Source organism: Crinia signifera, chromosome 3 (genome assembly GCF_055691185.1).
Source record: "Crinia signifera chromosome 3, ASM5569118v1, whole genome shotgun sequence".
In the NCBI taxonomy this organism is placed as follows: domain Eukaryota; kingdom Metazoa; phylum Chordata; class Amphibia; order Anura; family Myobatrachidae; genus Crinia; species Crinia signifera.
Window position 1 is genome coordinate 115548113 of NC_139219.1, and position 25269 is coordinate 115573381.

At 45.4% G+C, this 25269-nt stretch overlaps 1 protein-coding gene across 2 annotated transcripts in view; it reads left to right on the forward strand.

Annotated features, from left to right (window-relative positions):
* FMN2 (formin 2) overlaps positions 1-25269 on the forward strand; it is a 454592-nt gene that overhangs the window by 370265 nt on the left and 59058 nt on the right. For both annotated transcript variants that reach the window (XM_083176392.1, XM_083176393.1), the window contains exon 17: positions 7262-7343. In XM_083176392.1, the coding sequence (XP_083032518.1) occupies positions 7262-7343 (82 nt within the window). The remainder of the gene's footprint in view (positions 1-7261; positions 7344-25269) is intronic.

The following is a 25269-nucleotide window of genomic DNA, read 5'->3' on the forward strand; positions in this document are numbered from 1 at the left end:
TTTTCCGAAGAACATCGGCAGTGTCCTGGAGGTAGGACGGCAAACTGTACACATGGTGTCTAAGGTATGTATCTATGAATTTGCTGGCTGGTTCCAGGAGACCACCAATGCCCGAGACTATCGGTCTCCCGGGAGGTTTGGTAAGGTGCTTGTGTACCTTAGGCAAAAGGTAGAAGGTAGGTACTTTAGGGTGATGAATCTGCAGAAAGGAGGTTTCTTTGTTGGTAATGGTGCCCAGTTGGTTATAATGACGTAGCATTTTGTTGTATATCTCAAGAAAGTCAGTGGTGGGGTTCCCCAACAGTTTTTTATAGCAGGTTTTGTCCTGTAATTGTTTGTTGACCTCGGCAAGGTACATCTCTATAGGCCAGATGACGATATTGCCACCCTTGTCCGAGGGCTTCAGGATAACGTCATTCCATCCTCTGATCTCCTTGAGGGCCACCCTTTCATTGCTAGTGAGATTATCCTCCTGAGTTGGTAAATGCAGTTTTTTGGATTGTTCTAATTTATCCATATCCCTGCCTACCATGTCCATGAAGACTTTTACATTAGGACTTATGTTGTCCTGGGGCATAAAGTTGGATTTACGTTTACATAGATCCATTCGTCTGGTCTCCGGGGGACAGGTGGTAGAGCTCCCTGATGCCAGTTCTTGTAATGCCTCAATAGCTTCTTGTTCTTCGGTTGACAGGGTCATCTCTATCGAATCTGGGGTACTCATATCAGTTGGAGTATTGTATAATTTATGTAGGAAGAGTTTTCTTCCGAACATTTTAAGGTCTTTTTCCCATTGAAATCTGTTAAAAGAGTTTATGGGTGAAAATGATAGCCCTTTGGCAAGTAAGGATATATGCGCTTCATCAAGTTGGTGGTCCGAGAGGTTGATAATTCTCAAGTTATCGTCGTCCGAGTCTAGGGGCGTTGAAATCGTGGTGACTGACGGGATGGCATCTCCGTCCTCCACTGGCGTGGGTCTCGCCCTCTTCTTCTTCCCCCTCCGCGTTCGTTTGCTGGTTTTCGATATCTGCCCCTGGATGTTCCTGGGCCTACTTCTAAAAAAGACATCGCATTTCTAATGGATGTATTTTGGGAATCCTCAATGTCGGACATTTCGGCCTCTGATGAACTATACTGTGAATTATAGGTTTTCTCTCGGATTCTGTCTGTGCGTCTCCATTTAAAGATCTGCCCTGTGGCATAATCACGTTTGTCTCTGAGAAATTTTGAACGTTTGCGTTCTATAATCATTTTCTCATAGTTTTGAAGGTCTTCTTTTGTTTTTGTGAATATTTTTTGGAAATTTTCATCTTTTTCCCAGGTCTCGAGGGTTTTACTTAATTTGGAAATTTCTTTATCACATTCTTCCAACATAAGGAGATTATGTTTAGAAAGGATGGACATTAGATCAGAAGAGCACTTTAACAGACAGGTCTCCCACTCGGTTTTTAAGTTAGATGTAATGAACTCAAAGGTTGGAAATATTTTTGGACGCAGTCCTCTCGGTACCAGTTTTTGTTTTAAGTAGTTTTCTGTGGTTGTCAAATCCCAGTTGGTACGTATCTGTTTTTGTAGTGTGAGGTTGAGTTTACGTAGGTCTTCCTCCCATGAGGTATTTAGAGTATAGTCCTCAATGGAGGTTGGAAAGATGTTATTCAAGTCATCTGCTGGTCTTTTTAAAGATGATAATTCATCTTTTAGATTGAAAGCCATATTTGATAAATCGAAAATATGAAAGAAATATATATAAGGGGCACAAGTGTGCAGATAACAAATTAGGTTATTCCGTGCAACCTTGGGTGGCCTGGAAAACCGGGAAAAAGACACCGGTATGAAGTAACTGTTGCTCAGGGAAAAAGGGGAAGGGAATGAGGCCAAGGGCACAGGACTAATTTGCTGTGGGGTTTAGAAGGTTTTCTCCAATCAACGTGTAAATTATGGTATATAGTATTGTTGCGGAGGTGCTCCCAGGGAGTAAGGTAAGTACAATAGAAAAGGGTTGATACTCAAGAAAGAGCATCAAAAAAAGAAACTCCCGGGTGGGGCACAACCTTCTAAAATTTATGTAACAGTCTAAAATGTCAACTTTATTTGTTACTAAAATTGATCCTTTAAGTGGATCAAATCACAAACATAAGACAAGAACATACAGATAACATGATTAATAATACACAATATTGAGAAAATGAGTGAAAATATATTGTGGAAGTCTGAGAAAAGAACTATGTTATCTCTCTCTTAAATGTCACACAGGTATCTATAAGTCTGTGCAAGAGATTCCTCTCAGACTAGGCACGTCTTCACTTGACCAAAACAATTGGTTAGCATATCAAAACATCAAAATGAATATCATATTAAATGGAGTAGAGGGCTCACTTATCAAACAGCACATGTATATCAAATGAATATGATTTAGAATTAGCTGCAGAGTCGTAATAAGTGTGGAGATACACACAGAAATGAAGTACCTGAGCTGTATATACTCGCGGGGTGGCTGCTGTCTGTGCTTTCGGTAGCAAACAAATATTTGCACAGTTGAGCGGACTCAGCGAGTGTCAAAGGTACGGAAATAAAGCAAAAGGGCGGGTTTCTGCTGTCTCCAGAGGCGACCAACCTGGCCCTGTTATCCAAAGACAGCGCAGGGTCAGGTAATGGGTCCTCCGGGGATGAGAGAACCCTGATAAGAGGGAGTCAGTAAAGAGAGCACCTTCACTGTGTGTCCCTGGCATACGCTACTGTCCAGTGTGTGTGTCCATAGACACAGTGAACATTGGTTGAGCGGTATGCCTGGGTGGTGAATCGCAGAAAGAAGTGTAGATAGCACTGTGGTACTGTCGTCTTAAGTCGCGGATTCCTATTGTACCATGCAAAGGTGGTAAATCAAGGAGAGGTATTTTAGGATCAGGGGTCACCCTGGTTATAATGAACCCTCTGGCCCAATGGCCTATTTACATTAAATTGCTGATCAACGGTCCCAGATAAGGAGTAGCGCTGAAATATCAATTATACAGAATACTCCAGTTATCTCCTATACAGTGATTCATAATTAAAGGTTCCACAGTAAGATCAAAATGCGAAAGGAAAAAACCAAAAAAACCTCATGTAATACAGAACACTCAATTAAGGGGATAAATCTAAGGATCAATAAATAGCCTGCTGCTGTATCAACGTATAATGTAGCACTCTATCATTATATGTTACAGGGTTACAGTTTCTTTGATATATGTAGCATCTTCTCAGATCAATTAGCATGCAAAAGTATCCATATGATCTTTTTTACTATAGGTAGAAGCCACAGAGTTAGAGTATGTATCACAATGGAGTGTAATTGTTGATAAGTAATAATAGAGGATATGTTTAAATATAAACAAAGAATACTGCCCTGATTGATTGGAGAAAACCTTCTAAACCTCACAGCAAATTAGTCCTGTGCCCTTGGCCTCATTCCCTTCCCCTTTTTCCCTGAGCAGTAGTGTATTGTGGGCAAAGTGCTCCAAGGCTGGACCCTTTAATGACTCAGGTAGTCCTGCTATTCTGAGATTATTACGTCTCTGCCTGTTCTCATTATTTTTAATAGCTTCATTCAGCTTTTTAGAATCTTGTTTTAGTGTCTAAACTGCAGCTCAGTGGTGCAGGGGATGCAATTGCTATGGGGCCCGGCCGCTGGGGGGGCCCGAGGGTCCAGCATTCAATCCCCTGCACCCTTTTAAATCATTATTATTTTCTGTATTAATGGCATGCACCGCCAGCCACTGCAGCGCCGAGTTTTCCCTACTTGTAGTAAAGGCAGGGACCAGGTACTTATAAGCCCAGCCATGTAGACCACCACACTATAGAGAGCGCTGCAGCAGATGGCGGTGCAGACTGCCTGGCAGCCTTTTCCTTCCCCTGCCCTGTCTGGACGATGCGGAGTCTGCGGTGTAGATCATCATCTCAGCGCCGTTGGTGGAAACCGAATGCAGCCTACCCCTGCTGCTTTTCGTCCATTGCCGCTCCTCCGAGTCCTTATACACAAGAACTGTACAGGTAGTGGGTGGCAGGGGAGGGAGTTGCGCACCGCGGCTAAACAGTAGGGAAGGGAAGAAAAGGATGTGGAGAGCCCTGGGGCAGGTGCAGGGACAGCAACTCAGGCTCATCGGGTCACCGGCTCTCTGCATTGTCAAATATGGCCAGCGCAGGAATGTGTGGATTTATAGTGGAATGGGGGAGATAAGTACTGACCCCAAACTCCTGTTTATGTGTAAGGTGTGGGGGTGAGGGGTGACATGGGCCCCTCCTGCACGTTATATGTTTTGCCCTCACCTGCATATGTCTGTCATCCCCCTATAAGTGACAGCTTCTTTCACCTCTCTCCCCTGTATTGTGACAGCTTGCCATGTGACGTACTGTAACTCTATTCCCCCCCTGTGTGAGACAACTGCATCCGTTCCCCCCATCACTTCTTTGTGCTTCTATTTGCCTCTTCACCATACTCTGCATATAAGTGTCTCTCACCTCCCGCCTCTATTTGTTTGAATCTTTCTGCCATCCAACAAGCTTCCATTTTCATTTTTGCACCTTCTGTCCCACCTCTCCCTTCTCTCAATATGTGACAGCCTAACCCTTTAGCCCATAGTTGGCCCCCGGACACGGTCTCTATCTTAATATCAGACCTGTTCTCTCTCACTCTCCCCCCCCCCTCTCTCTCTCTATCTGACCCTCTCTCTAACACTGTCTCTCTCTCCATGACACTCTCTCTTCCCCATGACAATCTCTCATTTTCTCCTGACATACTCTTTTTCTTGACTACCTTTCTCTCACTCTTTCTTTTTTTCAGGAAACCCTCTCTCTCCCTGCCTTCCTATCTATATCGCTCCTCTTTTTCTTTCCCCGTGACACCCTATTTGTCTCTCACTTCCCTCACTCACACTAAGGGGCAACGGTGGTGGTGGCGGTGGTGGTGTTTGGGGGGGGACCCTTTCAATATTTTGCTATGGGGCCCACAAGGTTCTGGTTACGCCCCTGGTTATGCTGTCAGCATTATCACTAATACATGATTCAGCCTTGGTCACTCTAATAGAGAGAGCGGTTATTTGCTCTGGTATGTCCGTGACAGCCTTTTGCAGTAATGGGGAGACTACTGCATGTATTGCAGACATGAGGTGAGTGCCGATAGGGTGGTATTTTCAACGGTAACTGACAATTCCTGAGTGTTGTCAGGAATTGTTTTTTAGATGCTGGTGTGCCTGCTAAGTCTCCCCTCGACGGCGCCATGTTGTGATCGCCGCGCCTTTTCTCCTGGCCCTGGCGTTGCGGCTGGGGAGCGGGTTTAGGAGCTGGTCCAGCGCCCAGGAACTTGTCCATCGTCAGGTGCGTTGTGCTAGGAGAACGGGAACGGTGTCTGCTGTGAGACGACAGTTTGAATGCTGATATGAGCTGCAGCTAAGTACAGAGCGGCTCGGAGGTGCTGCTTACTCCAACATGCTGGAATCGGAAGTCCTCCTGCACTGCACTTTTAAGATTTATTTTTTATTTGTATAAAGATGTATAAGAAAAGCAGTGCAAGTCTAGTTCACAAAGAACTCAGGTGGGGGTTAGTGTGGAAGATGTTAGGATCCACAAGCAGCTATAGACCAGAGATAAGGAGTGCAGCCTTAATATGAAATATAAATAAAAATAGTTCTGCTGACAGCAACCTAATTCAAAGCCTGGTTAATTAGTAAGCCAGTAGCTTTGGTAGTTATATTGCAGATTGAGGCAAACACAGCATTACAAAAATGAGCTTGATTGGAGAAGACTATAAATTAGTCTCAGAGGATGTATAGTGTGTAGATGAAAAATAAAATGTCCGCCGCCATTACTGAAGTGCTGTTACTACAAGACATCTTTCTCAGCGTTATCCCACTTCCAAATAGATGTACAAAGCTTCTGGGGTCCTCTGGGAGTGTCTCCAGATGTTGGGGAGAGAGGGGAGTACACTACAATACGTCTGTTTGCTGTCTGCGGGGTAGAACACCCGCGATCGTCGCTCCGGAGATCCAAACCCGGCAGGGCCTCAAAATTTAGGTCCCGGCTTCACCCAGCGAGTAGGCCGCAACCGGCAAAAAATGTCCAGAGACGTTCCCCGCAGCTTCTCCCAGCAGGGTTCCCCGATGGTCGGATGTGACAGGGAGGTGTTCTGCAGTCGAGGTATGCTGCAGGACAGCTTTGTAAGGGCTTTTCAAAGTATTTATCTGGAGAGCTCTCAGAAAACGCAGCCACTCCAGATCTCGGTCAGGCCACGCCCCCCGCATTTTGAACATTAGCAAAAATCTGTCCAGATCCAAAAGTATTCTCTTTTAAAATGAAAATATAATATTAGTGTAATATACAGTACAAATCCTGCACAGCACAGAAAAAAAAACATACAGTATACTGTACTAGAAAGACATATTTGGCAAATAGAGGTTTATTGCAACATAAACATGATTACATTTTAGTGTTGCAAGTCATTTTGTGCATTGCACAGATATACTTTTATCGCAGATGTACTGTATACCTATTGCCAGCCATATATTTCTAAAGGTCCATACTACACACTAGGCGATTTTGCCCAGCATATATATATATATATATCACTGGCGTAACTATAAGGCCGCAGCCCCCGCGGTGGCGGGGAGGCGCCGGGGGTCTGCGGGCGCTATTTTTTCTCTGCCAGCTCCCCACTGCTTGTGGGTGCAGCGGGGAGCTGGCAGGGGGGTCCGTGCGGCGCGGAGGTACCTGTATTCAGGGAGAGCCTGGAGGTCCCTGTGCCGCTGAGTATGATGTTGCCGCCGCCGGGGTCCCTGCAGTGAAGTGGAAATAACGCGCTATCTCCGCCGGAGATAGCGCGTTTTTTCCACTTCACTGCAGGGACCCCGGCAACATCATACTCAGCGCCGCAGGCGCAGGGACCTTCAGGCTCTCCCTGAATACAGGTACCTCCGCGCCGCACGGACCCCCCTGCCAGCTCCCCAGGGGGTCTTTTAACGGGGGGCAGCGGCTAAATTGTCGGGGGGGGGGGGGGGCGGCGAAATTGTCCCGGCGGGGGGGGAGCAAAATTTTTCGTTACGCCACTGATATATATATATATATAGCAGTGATGATTGATGACAGGAGGGGGGCGGGGTGGCCCTACGATCTGTGGTGGGTTTTGCTGGGTTAGGACAAACCTGGCATGGTAAGTTTGTCCTGCCCCAGCAAAACCCTCCACTCAAGGTGTTAAATCATACATATATAGTTTTAACAGTAGCTATTTTTTCAGGTTGAAAGAAGCTGAAGAAGTATATAAGCAAAAGAAGGAAAAGGTAACAATTGTTGTGAAGCCAAAACACGAATCTGGAATTGTAAGTATACAGTCATAATTTATTTGTATGATGTGTACCAGTTATAAAATGTTAATCAGTACCCCAAAATGTTGTTAATCAAGGTAAATGTAATTTATACAATGCAATATCTGGGTGTATTGTATGTATGTATAATGTAATTATCCTCTTTTTCCTCAGCATAAAACATTTAATTTCAGGGTCACTTGAAATAGAGCTTTCTGTATAGGCTATGGGGCTCAGGTCTGATGAAGGGGCCTGGGTCCTGCTTCCCCCTCCTGCATTGCAGAGAACCAGGCAGTTAGTGAGAGAGGACAGCACAGCCTCTCTCCCCAGCTCAGAACATAGGGCCTTATTCTGATCTGAGCTCAGTACAAATTTGTTCTTAAAATGGGCAAAACCATGTGCACTACAGGTGGGGCAGATGTAACATGTATATCGAAAGTTAGGTTTGTGTGAGTTATTTTGTTTCTGTGCAGGGTAAATACTGGCTGCATTATTTTTACACTGCAATTTAGATTTCAATTTTAAGCACACCCCACCCAAATTTAATTCTCTTTGCACAGGTTACATCTGCTCCACCTGCAGTGCACATGGTTTTGCCCATTTTAAGAACAAATTTGTACTGAGCTCAGATCAGAATAAGGCCCATAGTGCTGTGTGCTAAGCTGGGGAGAGAGGTAGCAGCCTATCCTCTCTCCTTCTGTTTAATAAAAAAAAAAAAAACACTTGGAGAATTGCTGGCATGCTCCCAATTCCTCTGTCCTCTGCCAATTCCTCTGTCTTCTGTGAATAGATTGTTTAGTTTAAAAATAGTGATTGCTATAATAGATTATGGTACTTGTGTAGTATCACGGCTCCCACGATGGGCATCGTACAGGGAAAAATCGCATCGCATCGAGCGCAGCGAGCCCCACGAGGGGACACGGATACCTGTGAAGCCCGCGAGGGGACACGGATACCTATGAAGGTATCCGCGTCCCCTCGCGGGGCACGCTGCGCTCGCCACGCTTCGGGCTCGGTGGCTCGCTGCGCTCGCCACACTTTCTATTCTCAACTCCACGCCGACGTGGATAGTGGGGGTATGAAAAGGTCGTAGGATGCGCTCGCCACGCTTTGGGTTGGCGTTGATAGTGGGGGTGGTACAGTGTGAAAAATTACATTTGGGGTGCATTTTACATGATTTCAACTCATGTCCATAATTTCAGTGAAAAATGACATCGCATGCGATTTTTGTCAAAAAATGCATAAAAACACGGTAAAATCACATTGCATGCCATCGCATGCCACTACATATGGCATGCGATGGGAGCCATAATACTACACAAGTACCTAGATTATTATTACCCGTTTCTTTTATAGCGCATACAGAGACTTTTTCACATCATTCCATGTCCCAGTGGAGCTTACAATCACATGTACCACATGTACACCCACACACAGACATTCTAGGGTTAATTTTGTGTGGAGCCAATTAACCTACCAGTAAATTTTTGGATTGTGGGAGGAAACCCACGCAAACATGGGTAGAATATACAAAATCCACACAATTGGGTTCAAGGTGGGAATCGAACCCATGACCTCATCACTGTGAGGCAGTAATGCTAATCATTACACCGTCCCCATTGCTGCCCCAATAATAGATATAGAAATGTAAATACAAGTACAAGTACTAAGGCCTTTATTCAGATTTGATCGCAGTACAAATTTGTTTGGAAAATGGGCAAAACCATGTGCACTGCTGGTGGGACAGATGTAACATGTGCAGTGAGAGTTATATTTGTGTGAGTGATTTTGTTTCTGTGCAGGGTAAATACTGGTTGCCTTATTTTTACATTGCAATTTAGATTTCAGTATCAACACACCCCACCCAAATGTAACTCTCTCTGCACATGTTACATCTACCCCACCTGCAGTGCACATGGTTTTGCCCATTTTCCAAACAAATTTGTACTGCAATCAGATCTGAATAAGGGCCTAAGTGTTTGGAGCAAAATTTAAGGTTTTACTCCAATGTAACAGTAAAGGGGTTACTCTGAAAAGCACAGGAATCCAGTCACAGTTTAGCCCATTAGGGACCAAGTAATTGGTTATATACAGAAAAAAAAGGTGATGAGGTCACATCTTCCGGTTCTTCCATTGGTCAGTCTTTGCAAGGCATTTTGGGTAGATGACTGCTGATTGGATATGTCTGCTCTTTTATTCACATTCAACATGCTAGATATAGACACGCTCAAATTAATGCATGAATACACTTTCCTAAAACGTAAAAGCTAGTATTTATATCTATAAGTAACAACAGCTCTCACTAATTTCTACAGTTACCTCTCCTGACTCTGGTGTTTCCCACCTGTACCAGACTCTTGAAACAGCCTTTAATGAAGTTGCTCCAGCTTCCCATTACACTTCAAGCAGACTTATGCTGCTTTCACACTGCAAAACCTGCTTACACCAGGTATTTAAAAAGTTTTTTAAAACGGGTCAGAGCAAGTTTAACCCCTTTCACATTGCATGTAAATACCTGGTCTAAAGCAGGTTTGCGGTGTGAAAGCAGCTTACAGTCTCCCACTGGGGTGGAGAATTGTCACTGTTGCCATACATCTCAGTGTCCCAATAAAGTGCAAAGCCCTCTGTGCAGCACTACCTATTGGTGCCCACCTGAGAAGCCATACCCACAGAACTGCCACCCCCTTTGCCCCCCGGTACCTGGCAGCAGACCCAATGACACCAGGGAGAAGAGTCCCAGCACAGCGAAGATTTTTTTCCAGCATCTCGGCAGCTTCAGGGTCCCCGGGCAGCAGGAACGGAGCTGACGTCACAGCAGCTCCGCACTCGTACAGCCCCCGGCGCAGTATATTAGTGTAGCTGCTGTTCTTTACGTCACGCTGAGGCAGAGTTCCCGGTGGTGGTGACGTCACGATGCACAGACACAGAGACACCATGCTCCGGAGAAGAAGCGGAGCGGTGTGTGTGGTTCCCGGGACCAGTAGTCAGTGGGAGCAGGAGCGTGAGGCGCGCCGTGCAGAGAGTGACGGCGGGCGTCTGAACACAGAGCACCGGCAACAGGAGAGAGAGGTCTGCGATGGAAACTGCGGAGGTGAGTGACAGATGAAGAGGACCACGCTCCCAGACCCGCAGCACCCCCCCATCCCCCCCCCCCCCGGGAAGCAGCCTTTCCTACTTTCCTACCCCCACGGACAGCCCCCCCCCAATGGGAAGCAGCCTTTCTTACCCCCATGGTCAGCCCCCCCCCCCCCACAGACCAGAGGCGCATTTCCTGCACTGCCCAGGGGGGATACTGTTTCAGACCCGTTCTAGACACAAAAAAAGGGTCTGAAATGGGTAGGACCCTCCTTTTTAACCGTTTAAAAAAAACATTTTTTTGGGAAACGGTAAAATCCCTCTGCACCTTTCAGACCGCTATCAATACCGATATAAATATTACCAGAAGGACAATAAGTGCAATGCGCAGCTTACGTACTCTATCCGTAATCTGCTTACCCTTTTAACCTAGCTACGTGCGAACACAGTGTAGCGCAGCTTAGCGTACCCTTTCCGTGTATTGTACACGCTAAACCAATACCAGTAATTGAGTATCCTTTTGCAGTACTCAGTACCTAAACTGCGAATACCTTTAAGGACAATGTCCGTAACTTTTGGGATACCATATCTGCAGACAAACTCTTGACATATTTTCTTAGCTGTAAAGGTAGCAGTATTGGAGGCAGCGGGGAAAGCCTCCACCCAGCTGGAAAACATGTCAACACATACTAACACATACTTCAAATTTCTACAGGGTGGTAACTGTATGAAGTCGATTTGTATTACCTGGAAAGGGCCTTCTGTAGGAGGGATGTGGGATGGCTCTGTTGGGATGGCTTTTCCAGTGTTCTTCCTCAAACAGGTGATTCATGACATTGCCACTCTACCTGCTTGAGAAGCGAACCCTGGTGCACACCAGTAGGCCTTTACCAGCTTGCACATACCTTCCTTCCCAAGATGTGTCAGCCCATGGGCCGCCTCGGCTAGACTAGAAAGGTATGCCCTGGGGGCCACTGGTTTCACGTGTCCATCTCTCCAAAGTCCAGTAGACTCTTGGCCACATCCCTTCGACTTCCATACTGCTCTTTCCTGTGGGGAACACAAATTCTGCATGTCTATCAGTTTTGATGTGGATACCATGTTCAGTGTACAAAGGTTTGTAAGGGAAGTAGAAATATTTACAGGGCATGCGGCCCTTTTCGCTGCCTCATCAGCACGGCTGTTACCAAGGGACACTGGGTCCTTCTCTGTGTGTGCTTTACACTTGATAACAGCCACTCTGTCTGGAAGCTGGATAGCTCCCAGAAGTCTTCTGATATATGTCGCATGTGCCACTGGTGTGCCAGCCGCCGTCATGAAATTTCTGAGGCGCCATAGAGCCCCAAAATCATGCACTACTCCAAAAGCATATCTGGAGTCGGTATATATGTTGACTGATTTCCCCTTGGCCAGTTCACATGCTCTGGTCAATGCCACCAGTTCCGCTACCTATGCCGAGTGAGGTGGTCCTAGGGGTTCAGCTTCCACAATACCTTCTCCATCTACTACCACGTAGCCTGTGCACAGCTCTCCCGTCTCCGTTTTTGTCTATGACAGCTACCATCAGTTAATAAGGTTATGTCTACCTCACTTAGGGGTTTATTCTGGTTCGTGCGGCCGGGCCATACGCGTACGTTCCGGTTTTTTTTTTTATCTGCGCATGCGTACCATCTCCAATGCGCAGGCGCGACCACTCCACAACGCTCACGGATGGGTCTTTCCGTGCGAAAAAACCTGTACGCGAGAGTACGGTCATTGTGGGCAGCATAGGGGCGTGTTGAGGGGAGCGGCCGAAATAATGAGGGAAAATGGGCGTAAACATGGGCGTACGGGGGGTGTGCACCAAAAATGTACGGTGCTACTACCGCTCGATCGGCGAAAACACCGTTCATTTTCGGACACAAAACAGGCGGCCGCCACCGCCACCTCAGACCACCCCTACAGAAACCGCATGACAGCAGACGCCTGGGTCTGCTAATTAACGCTGATTACTACTCAAACACATACACCTGAATGTAATAAGCAATGCTGCAGCCTATTAAGTCCAAACCATTATTTCACTACCTGCAAGCCACACACAGCACTCAAACACATTGGAAGCTTATCTTTCTATACTTCTCTACATTTAAAGGTTTGTTTAATTTATGGTAAGAATCTTTTTAAGACCTGCTTATATATGCTAAGGTAGGTATTTGTTAAACATTTATACACATTCACTACGTGTTTTCATAAACTTTACACAGTAGCACACTCAATCTACACAAGTCGAAATGTGTCAACGTGTTCACTCTAATACAAACATATGTTTTGTATTTATGATACAAATACATAAACCACATCTAACAGCTACAAAGGATGTTTCAGCAATGTTTTAAGCCCATGGCCACTATTTTGCACGCAATCTTTGTATAGTACCCAAAATACAGAACTGTACCACTTTCTGATCTGCTATGAATTGGATTTTACTACACTCTGGATGTAAGATGCCACCAATCACATTATTGCAATCACATCTCTCTAACAAAGGATTCATACATCTGCTTATGACACTGTAAACTTATATATATTTAAATATTTAAACATGTTTGTTCACAAGCAATTTTATCATGTTTGACCGATTCACACATCTTTAACATACCTGTACCAAGACATGACTGTTTTTTTAGGGAGGACACATGCATTCCTACACAAATGTCCCTTTTGACCCTTGTTTGTCTACCTCACCCGCTACATGAGGAAATCATTATTCTGGACCTGCTTTTACCTACTAATGTAGGAGCTACCTCACCTGCACACAAACTGCTTTCTCACCTATTAAGTTGCTCTGCACATGTGCTGACACAAACTAATTAGCTGGGAAAAGTTGGATATGAACATGTGAATGGCCATGGAGAGGGTTACACATGGGAAACTTCTACCACACTTCAAGAAATGCACAAAAATACCCTGGTCAGTAAGTACACATAAATGTAGTATTTGTTTCACACAAGAAATTACACATACAACAATTGTGTGGTAATTGTGAAAATAAATTTATTTGCTGTTCAGCATCACAGCTTATTTGACACTTTAATGTCATAAATAAAAATAAAATATAAAATATAGACAAAAATAACAATCAGCCAGAACAAGAGGTTGCATATCTCCAAACATGTGTTACCCTGCAAATGCAATGGTGAAAGAAATGTGGACACCAGAATACGAACTGCAACAACCAGGGTGAATACTAAGCATGATACACACCACCAAAAATGTATCCTGCATTTCTAGAGGTCAAAATAAGAACTTTACTGCCCATGGCACGAAAATGGATAGATGGCCAACTCAGGAAGTGGATGTCCAGTGCAATTTAAACATTTGGGGTCCAACCACAGAGGAAGTGAACCAGGTGTCATTATTTTGGCCCTTTTTAGATGGGGCCTTGGGGACAGGGACCTTTGGCTCTGATGGCTTGCGCCGTCATGCCCTAGTGGACACAGGAGGGTCAGCAGAGGTGGAAGGTTGGGGAGCAGCTTGGGGTGGCCCAGCAGATGGGGGATTGTCCCTTAGGGACCTGGCGGTGGTGAGCAGCTCCGCCAGAATGTCATTCTGGCGGCTGAGTTGTTGGGCAATGCTTTGCATGCCAGCCGCCAGAATGTCATTCGTGCGGTTGAAGGCCTCACACTGCTGCCTGTTTGTGTCCTTCCAATCCGCCAGAAAATCCTGCTGCTGACGGACCGCAGCCTCCACCCCTTGCTGCTCGATTCTATCCAGCATCACCATCCACCTCGCATCCCATGTGTCCTGTGGCTGGGGGTGTCGTGTTGGTGGAGGCTGGACCACTTGCTCCACCTGTGGCGCTGCAGAGGAAGATGCTGCCGGTTCATCCTGTGTTTCTGCTTCTTCTAGGATAATAATTGAAAACAATGTCACCATCACATACACACAAAAAACTATCTTACCAAATACAATGCATTACTGTGACTTACCATCAAAAGCAGCATCAAAGACCTCCACCGGGAGCTCACTATCCATATTGGATATCCCCCTGACCTCGGCCACATCAATGACATCCAAGGCATCCTGCTCCAGGGGGGTATATTCCAAATTATCTGGCATAGGCCCCCTCCCGGTGGACATGCTGTGGTTGTACCGGTCAGTCATCTTCCTCTTCAGTGTAGTTTTGAAGTCATAAGATCAAAAAACATAAGATCACCCACACTAGGAAATGTAACGTAGTCATGATGTTCACTAGCACAGTGGTGCACATATCTCATGGTGATAGGTGGTCAACCTTCAAGTTCAAAAATACAAATATCACCATGAGATATGTGCACCACTGTGCTAGTGAACATCATGACTACGTTACATTTCCTAGTGTGGGTGATCTTATGTTTTTTAGGCATATGTTTCCCACACACACATTAATGTCTCCATTATGAGGCATTTCAGTGTCTCATCTCATTCATTAGGCCACTAAATGCACATACATAGATCACTATGCAGAAATGACATCATCCATGGCCAAATTATGCACCTCCACCTGGTGTGAAACTACACATTCCACCATAGCTTGACAGTGTTGTTATTATGGAGTAATTTAACTATGGGAAGGCATACTGGGATGTGTAGTTTCTCACCAGCTACATGTGCACAGTTTGGACATTCTTGTTTCAGTAGCATCATATGGAACATGTTACAACAACTCTTTTTCAACAACACACTTTCTGTTGTCCCATCACATAATTCACATGAGCAGAACTGTGCCCATAACCTCACATCACACCAATGGTGCATGTTTCATATATAAATGTGGGTTATTAGACATGGTTGTGTTTTTCTGTGACATTGAAGTGTAGCACTATCTACAAACACACCTTTCTATTATTCTCAAAACATACATGTAACATATGTACACACATATGACATTATCAGGGGGAGAAACACACTTGCCTTTTCTTCACTGATAGCCAATCTCTGACCACTGTTGACACCTGGTTCGCTTCCTCTGTGATCTTCTCCCAAAGGTTTCTCTTTGCACTGGCACTCGGCTTCTTGGTAGCCAATTCGATCCATTCTCGTGCCCTGGGCACTAAAATTCTGAATTCTGCCTCTAGAAATGCAGGGTTTCTCTTTTTGGTGGTGGTATCCTGCTCAGTCCTCGCCCTAGATGTTGCAGCTCGTTTTCTGGTGGCCCCAGTTCTCTCACCATGCACCTGCTGGGTCACACCTGTTTGGAGAGATGCAACCTCTTGTTCTGGCTGGTTGCTTGGCTCTTGTGGAGCTGGTGTAGTTTGAACAGGGCCTGTTAGTGAGGGGCCCGCTTGGTCTTGCAGCCTACTCATCTCTTGGGCCCTCCTTCTCCGCTCCTGTTCCCTCTTGGTCAAAGCTTCAAGCAGGGATTCTGCTGTAGCTCTCTGTAGGGCGTCCTCTGCTGCGGAATCATCTGAGTTAGACATGTTTGCAGCAATTATGGCCTGCATCTGACTTGATATTTATATGCTAAACTCCCGCCTTGAACAAGGGGCGTATACTTTTCACCGCAATGTAGCAGCTAAATTACACATATAATTTCTGCCGATAATTACAGCGGAAATTACGCAGGTCTCAACGCACCTGAGCATTCACCTGTACATGCACATACACAGGTTGTTGACCATTGTGTGCTACATGGTTAAATGTGTGCACCTGTCATTCCAATGATGAGTGTTTTCAGGTGGTATCTGTTGGAGTTCGTGTATGCTTTCTGAATCACATTTAAAAACATAACAACGTTATAATGCTTTCCTTACATTTGTTATGTAGGATGAATTTGTCATACACCAACATGTTGTATGTGCCTTGTTATCAGCATATGTATTAGTAGATGGTTGCGTGTATTATTTTTCGCACACTGTATATACAGTACAACTGTACATTGAAAGCATGTTGTATGTGCCTTGTTATCAGCGTATGTATTAGTAGATGGTTGCGTGTATTATTTTTCGCACACTGTATATACAGTACAACTCTACATTGAAAGCATGTTGTATGTGCCTTGTTATCAGCGTTTGTATTAGTAGATGGTTGCGTGTATTATTTTTCGCACACTGTATATACAGTACAACTCTACATTGAAAGCATGTTGTATGTGCCTTGTTATCAGCGTATGTATTAGTAGATGGTTGCGTGTATTATTTTTCGCACACTATATATACAGTACGTCTCTCTATAAATTGAAAGCATACTGTTTGTTATGGTGTGTGTATATCGGAACGGTCCATGTAAGTTTCTATTCGCATACATATTGTTAATGTAAGAAGGATTAATAAAGTTAATACTAAAAAAACAAGTTTTTAGACCAATCAGCAACCACCAAAAGTTATATATGTACCTGCAATTAATAACTGCACCATTGCCAATATGTCTTCAACCAGGGCTAACTCCTTTTCCATCCAGGAGCTGGTGGCCTTGGTTGAGGTGATGGACTGGTGCCTGGGGCCCAGGGGCCCATATGTCTCCAACAGGGAGAAGCGGCGGGCATATAATGCTGCCCGCCGCTTAATCTACGCCCGGACCGGCGTCTCAAGAAACCTGGGCCAGGTGGAGAGGCGCTGGTCAGACTTGCGGCGGAGGCAGCCAAACCTGCTATGTAGCATACGGCGCCATATTGCCCGCTGTAAGTATATAATTTCCACGTTTTGTAGCAATGAGTTCTGTAGTTTGAAAACATGTACATGAGTATGTGGGGGTGTATATGGGGGGTATATGGGTGTATATGGGGTGTATATGGGGGGTATATGGGTGTATATGGGGGGTATATGGGTGTATATGGGGGGTATATGGGGGTATATGGGGGGTATATGGGGGGTATATGGGGTGTATATGGGTGTATATGGGGGGTATATGGGGGGTATATGGGGGGTATATGGGGGGTATATGGGTTTATATGGGGGGTATATGGGTGTATATGGGGGTATATGGGGTGTATATGGGGGGTATATGTAATCCCTCTGTTTTTGTAGCATATCATTTAGTTAGATTGTTACATTTATTAAATATAGCTGCAATGATAATTTGTAAGGTTATGAGCATGACTAATGTGAGTTTTTCTATCCCCCAAATTTTTGAAACCCAACCTTCGATTGCTATGGCATCAACATGAACATTTCAGCACGCGTAAGGGCACGCATGGCAGCCCGGGAGGAGGCAGCCCGGGAGGAGGCAGCCCGGGAGGAGGAAGTGGAGGCGGAGGAAGGGCCTGAGGAGGAAGTGGAGGCGGAGGAAGGGCCTGAGGAGGAAGAGGAGGCGGAGGAAGGGCCTGAGGAGGAAGATTAGGATGAGGAAGGCACTGAGGAGGAAGATGATGAGGAGGAAACATTGGGGCCTGCTGGAGCCCACCCCATATCAACCTCCCCTTCCACCAGCCACTCCCCTACCCCCACCCCCACCCCCTCCCCACCCCATTTCCAACCCCCCTACACCTCCCCACCACCCACCCCCAAACCTCTCCAATCCCCACTCCAACCCACTACCTCTATCCAAACTCCAATCCCATCCCCCTTGCTCCTGACCCCCCCAACCACCGGACACCCAACCAGCGGCGAGCAGGATGTCTCATCTAGCCGTAAGTTAATAATGTGCCTAATGTTTACCTACACATTTCTACACATAAACAATCACAACAACCACATATGTGTATCCAACATCATCCAGGAACAAGGGTACCCTTGGTGGTTTTCTTGAGTGTGGCCAAGCCTCACCCCTTAAATAATTGACATAACAGTACATCCAATGAGATATCCGACATTAGTGGTGTTGTAGTTATGTGGGTCCAGGTGTTGTGTAACTCCACTTCCCAGCATGATGTGCAACATTAATTTATAGATTGTTTTGTTAATAATGTGTGAGGCCATGCGGATGCATGCTTTACAAACATAGCTTTAGGCCTATAATTTGAACAGCAATGTCCTAAATTTAAAATAGTAAGTAGTGCTGGTACTCTTTACCTAGCACGGCGCCCACGATTTTGATCGTGGGCATCGCAGGTAAAAAAATTGCGGGCATCGCGGCCATTGAATGCACTAAAAATCGGGTGCGACGCGACCGACGCGATGCCCGCGATTTCCCATAGGGATCAATGTTAAATTTCTCAATTGACCCGATTTTACTGTTCAATGCCTCAATGGACCCGATTTTTCCATAGGAAACAATGTTAAATGGCCCACAGAGGCCAAATAGCCACCCTGAAGTGTGAAATGGCCCCCACAATTGTTAACGCCACCCCACGATCAACGTCAACCCGAAGCGTGGCGAGCGCAGCGAGCCCGCGAGGGGCGGCGGTACGCGTCCTACGACCTTTTCATACCCCCACTATCCACGTCGGCGTGGAGTTGAGAATAGAATAGTGTGGCGAGCGCAGCGAGCCACCGAGCCCGCAGCGTGGCGAGCGCAGCGAGCCCCGCGAGGGGACGCGGATACCTTCACAGGTAAACGCGTCCCTTCGCGGGCTTCACAGGTATCCGCGTCCCCTCGTGGGGCTCGCTGCGCTCGCCATGCTTCGTGCTCGGTGGCTCGCTGCGCTCGCCACACTATTCTATTCTCAACTCCATAGTGGGGGTATGAAAAGGTCGTAGGACGTGTACCGCCGCCCCTCGCGGGATCGCTGCGCTCGCCACGCTTTGGGTTCACGTTGATCGTGGGGTGGCGTTAACAATTGTGGGGGCCATTTCACACTTTAGGGTGCCTATTTGGCCTCTGTGGGCCATTTAACATTGTTTCCTATGGAAAAATAGGGTCAATTGAGGCATTGAACAGAAAAATCGGGTCAATTGAGAAATTTAACATTGTTCCCTATGGGAAATCGCGGGCATCGCGTCGGTCGCGTCGCCCCCGATTTTTAAGTGCATTCAATGCCCGCGATGGCCGCGATGGGCGCCGTGCTAGGTAAAGAGTACCGTAGTGCTTAAGCCGCAACAATGTCATAACCCTTAAATAGCTCAGCCTAATTGTGAGGTTAGAGGTGAGTCCCCCAAAACAAAACTACCAATTGGGATACAGCATACATTCATCCAAGAAGGAGTAATTTAATTAATGTTATTTACTATGTACAGTATGTGTGTGTTAACATATTATTTTTTAGTACTGTGTTTACAGCAGACCCTTCTTCAATGTAGTTTAAAAATGTATGTGGCCTTCACACATAACTCAAAACTTTTTATTATGTACAAATACAACAAACATTTGTGTATATTATGTATTAATGTTTTTTTTTTTTTCCCTTCACTACAGACACTGAACAGCACCAGGAGGAGGTGGCAGTCATCATACAGGAGATATTCCTGACTCTCCTGTACCTCCACATCCTGTTTTGCCAACTCGAGGCCCGCTTATAATTTTATTTTCAACGTTTTTCCGTTTATATGTAAATAATAAATATTTCTGTTCAGAGAGAAGTTGCCTGTGTTGTTATTCAAAAATATGTTTGCAGGTTTGTAAGGGCAGGTACATACAGATGTGTCATGTAAGTTATATTTGTATTTTGAGGTGAGGGGTAACGATTGCTGTGTGAATGTGTGTGTTTTTGAGTTAAATAACACATAGTGAAAATGCATGAATGTTTAATGTTGTTAGATTAAAACATCACACATAACATCAGGGTAGGTATACATAGTACAAATTCGGATCACACTAATTATGAACATAATTTAGTACATACACACAAACACCAACACCAACACCAACATAACTTTATTTAAAAGTAAATTGAAATGTAGGGACACATAGTGTTAAAAATGCAACATTAGAACATAAAATATTTACATGTAAGGGGGTTAAAATTTATTATTTTTAGCCTGTTCATTAAGGTAGACAATTGAGGTAATAGAAAACAATAATTGATTAACAAATAGAATAATTCTTTTAATTGTCTTAATCATAGTTGAAAGGGTAGATTATGAGGGCCATATATGTGAAGGGTATGCCAGCGTGCACGGACGTACGCTCACTCTCACGAGCGGTGACATACGCTGAGTTTTCCATTGAAAACAATAGAGACCCATCCGTGCACGGTGGCGTATGCTCAGATAGCCGCAAGAAGTTGGTGGGAAGACGGACGAGAGACGTCCGTAAATGGTGGCGTACGCTCTGTTGTACGCCAGTTGTCAGAGTCTAAGGTGTGATCCGTCCATGTACGTTGGCATACGCTCAATTGTACGCCACTCCCCTTTGTCGGTGTTTGTGCCCGTACGTATGCGGCTGTTTTGTGGGTGGACTTTAGCTCAACGGCCGCGTACGCTGATATGGAACGTACACACGTTTGGCCGCACCAACCAGAATAACCCCCTTAATGGGCTGTCGCTTATGTCAGGACGTGCTGTAAAGGTCTGATTCAGGTAGGTCATGCAATCATGTTTGTACTCACTTTCACTAAACTCTGCCTTACCATTTTCAGCAACATTCCCATCAAACCCCACCCTTTGTGCCTTGGAGGGCACATGAGGTAGGAATGTGGCTGGGTTCAATGTGTTGCATCGCTTTATGGTAATATTTACTGGGGCCATCAGCGCCAGTTCCCACTTGGTGAACCGTGCTGAGGACACATGTCGAGTTTGGGCAGAGTTTAGGAGGGCAGAGACAGCATGGGGAGCATGAACAGTTAAATCGTGTCCTAACACCACATCCTCACTCTTGCTTACAAGTTGTGCTATTGCAGCTACGCTTCGTAAGCAAGTTGGGAGTGAGCGTGCTACTGTGTCCAATTGGCCACTGGTCAGTTGGCATCACCATGTTTTTGGACAAGTACTCCTGCCACACACCCAGCTGATTCTGTTCTGTACAGTTCAAAGGGTTTCCCGTAATCTGGCATTCCCAGTGCTGGGGCCTTTGTTAGGCTCACCTTTAGTTCCTTGAAAGCCAGTTCAGATTCCTCAGTATGAGAGACCCGATCTGGCTTAGTTGAGGAAACCATTTCTTGTAGTGGTAATGACAGAATAGAGAATCCTGGGATCCAATTGCGACAGTATCCACACATGCCTAGGAACGTACGGATTTGATGCTGGGTCTGTGGCAGTACCATGTTTTGAATCGCTTGGACTCGGTCATCAGTGAGGTGTCTCAACCCTTGGGTAAGACAGTGGCCCAGATACTTAACCCTGGTCTGGCATAATTGTAATTTATCCTTTGATACTTTATGTCCTGTCTCTGAGAGGTGCATCAGCAGCTGTCGAGTGTCATCCACTGATGACCCCAGTGACTCAGAACACAACAATAAGTCATCAACATATTGTATTAGTATCGAACCACTCAAAGGTTGAAAGGATTGTAAACAATCATACAAGGCCTGGGAGAAGATGCTAGGGCTGTCTATGAATCCCTGAGGGAGTCGAGTCCAGGTATACTGTACTCCTCTGTAAGTAAAAGCAAAAAGGTATTGGCTGTCAGGGTGTAAAGGGACAGAGAAGAAGGCAGAACACAAATCAATGACTGTAAAATGTGTACAGTTAGGTGGGATTTGCATCAGGATGACAGCTGGGTTTGGCACTACGGGGAATTGGCTCTCAACTACTTTGTTTACCCCTCTTAGATCCTGCACTAGTCTGTAGCCCCTCCCCCCACTCTTTTTCACAGGAAAGATGGGACTATTGGCTGTGCTAGAGGTTCGAACTAGGATTTCTTGTTGGAGAAATCGTTGGATCACAGGGTACACACCTAGTTCGACTTTAGGTTTTAAAGGGTATTGTGGTATTTTTGGGGCTATCCTGCCTTCTTTTAAACGAATCTCTACTGGAGCTATGTTTGCCATCAACCCAGCATCCTTTCCATCTTTAGTCCAAAGGGAACTCGGTATTTGAGCTGTAATTTCAGCTACCTTAGATGGATTTGAATCTACAACAGTTGAGTGCAACATTAGCCTTTGAGGAGTGTCCAGCAAATCTTGCACTTCCTGTGCAAGATTTCTAGGAGTATCCAGAAATACCCCATCGCGGGTGCAATAGATGACACATCCCATCTTACATAGTAAGTCTCTACCAAGGAGGTTAGTCGGAGCCGCTGCAGCAAACAGGAAAGAATGTTTGGTATGCAGAGGCCAGATTGTGAACTCTGCTGGTTTTGTCAGTGGGTAATGTTGCACTTTTCCTGTTACCCAAATTGCTGCTACTGATTGGTCAGTGAAACTCAAATTTAGAGGAGTATTGAGAACAGATCTGGCCGCCCCTGTATCAACCAAAAAGGTTTGCCTTACTCCAGCTATATCAACCTTTACCTGAGGTTCCTCTCTTAGGTGTTGTGTTAATCTAACTGGTTGTAGGATACAGGTATGACCTGTTTCCTATTGTCGCATCTGTGTTGCTCTTAGCACTGTCAGCCATCAAATGGGGAGGAGGCATGTTGCGTGACCTGTCTGCCTCCTCCCAGTGTCTTGGCGCTGAGTACCTATGTGTCTCACCCTGGTGAGGCTCCCAGTCCCTTCTATGTGTGTTGTTTCTCCTGGGGTTTCCTGACCTGCAGTGTTTGGAGTAATGTCCTTCATTATTGCAATTGTAGCAGACTATTGGCCTTCTGCCTGTGTCTCTGGTGTTTGTGTGGTATGTAGTCTTGTTTGGGGCATTAGTCAAAGCTCGGATGCTAACCATCATCAATTTTTCGGTTTGCATATCTCGGGTTTTCTTTATGTTCCGGTCGTGTTCGACAGCAGATTCCTGTAGGGCATCTACTGTCATTCCACGCCAATTGGGGAACGATGTCTGGACTCTAACTCTCAGGTTTTCTTTAAGCCCTTCCACTAGCACAGAGACAATCATCTCCCTCAAATGAGGGTTGTCCTTTGGTTCGGAGACACCAGTGTGTTTTGATACCATTTGCAAGGCCCTGATGAAATAATCGCAAGCAAGTTCACCATCCTTTTGTTTGATGGTGAATATCTTGCAATATTCCACTGCCACAGGAAAATGTACCCCCAATTGTAAATTGATTAGGCGTATATTTTCCAGCTTAATCTCATCATTTATTTCCTTGTCCCCTTTCAACCCACTATCCTGAATGAATTTCGGGATGTCTATGTGGATAGGGAGACAGGCCGTTAACATGATTCTCCAATCCTTGTTGGTGGGTTCATCAGAGTTTCCCAGATCCTTTACAAATTTCTGGCACAATGCCAGATCTTTCCTAGGATTAGGGAAATCTGAAATGAGGGACCGCAGTTCTAACCGTGTCCATGGATTTAACATTTTCATTTTCCTTGTAGGTATCACACCCTTTCTGTCTGCCTTACCACAGGGAACCTCCAGTGTGCGTACAGGGTACATTTGTACCACGTCCGCATTACTGGGTCCTGGTGTGGAGTCAATTGTGTCCGTGCTGTGTGGTGCTTTCTTACCTGTATCTACAACTGCATGGTTGGCATCAGCCGTCTCCTCTTCCTGTGCTGGAGCCCCAGCTGCAGGTTCTGCTGGTTCTGCCTTCCCTTCATGCATGTTAATTGCATGGGAGACGGCCAATGTCAACAGCAGATCGTTTTCCTCTGTGATTTCCTTGTAAGGGGATAAAACAGGGTACAAGTTAGTAACGGTTAAAGTTCTACTCGTTTTCTGTTTGACGGTTATTAACCCCTCCGGCACATATGGGGGGGGAGGAGCGGTTGCGGTTGCATTCCTACGGCTGATTGTATCTGCAATTGCTGGGCATCCAGCTCCCCTTTGGTCCTGACCTTCCTTCTGCCACAAGTTAAGTATTTCAATGTGTTTCACTCTTTTCTTACCTGAGGAGAGTAAACATATTTCATCTTTAACCGCTGATAAGATTTCTGGATCAAAACTACCAACACTGGGAAATTCTAGCTTGCTGCCCTGTGTCATCTTCTTCCATTTATCTTGGTAAACAACTGCTCGTTCACCGTGCTTTCTGCACATTATGAATGCCGCCGATCCTTGTGGTAGGCATAATTCTTCCCTATGTAGCACGACCCCCTTGTGCGAGCTACTGTTCCCCATTATGGGAATGAGAGGTTCGCGTCAAGAGAGGCCGGTGGGTAATTAGTGAGCAGTACCCAAAACACTCCTTCTCAATATCCTGAAGCGTTTCCGCACTCAAGCGTGACACTCAGTCTACGTGGATGTGTACTCAATCACCACTCGATTTCGGCTAGAAACGAATCGCTAGTTGACTTGCAGGGTGCGTCCGAATTTTGCAGAACACAGAAAAACTTGTTTTTCCTGTATCCTTCAAAACTGTAGCTAAAGGGGCTAATCAGATCACTGGGTTCCGATTTAGCTTCTTGTACCCTTCCGGTGGATCAAAATAGGCAGATCCACGAAAGGGGCAGTTTCTATGGGCACGTCATCACGCACACCTATATGTCCTATTTCAACACACAAATACTATCCTTCTATCTGGACTGCACTATGGGTCACACCGTCATGCTCCCGTTCACCCAATGGTTTTCACACTGGATGCTATTTACATCTGTGCCTTACACTTAAACTTGAAATAATTCTGTACAGAAAACTTTCCCTGGTTGGTAGTTCCTCACCAGATGCTTATGCGAGTATAAACCCCTTTAATGAATATAGGAATCTATTAAAATAATGCTTGAATTGCTTGCTTTTGAGAATAATAAAAAAAATTGAAAACACTATACTTTCTTGTATTAATTACCGCTTTATCAACAGTATGTTAGTATGCTGTTAAATAGAGCTTGTGATTAATACTAGCCCCCTCTGGGCTCCTATGTGTGCTCTCGTATGCAGTGCCCGCGAACAGCCACGTATGCACATGTCTTTGTTAAGACCTTTTCACAGGCCACCGATGGATCGGCCACCCACGTGTTCTATAGTGTATTTGTAAGGTCGCAATCGGGTTTCGCTGAACACAGTAATTGCGCAGAAATGCTAAATAAATCCCTTAACTC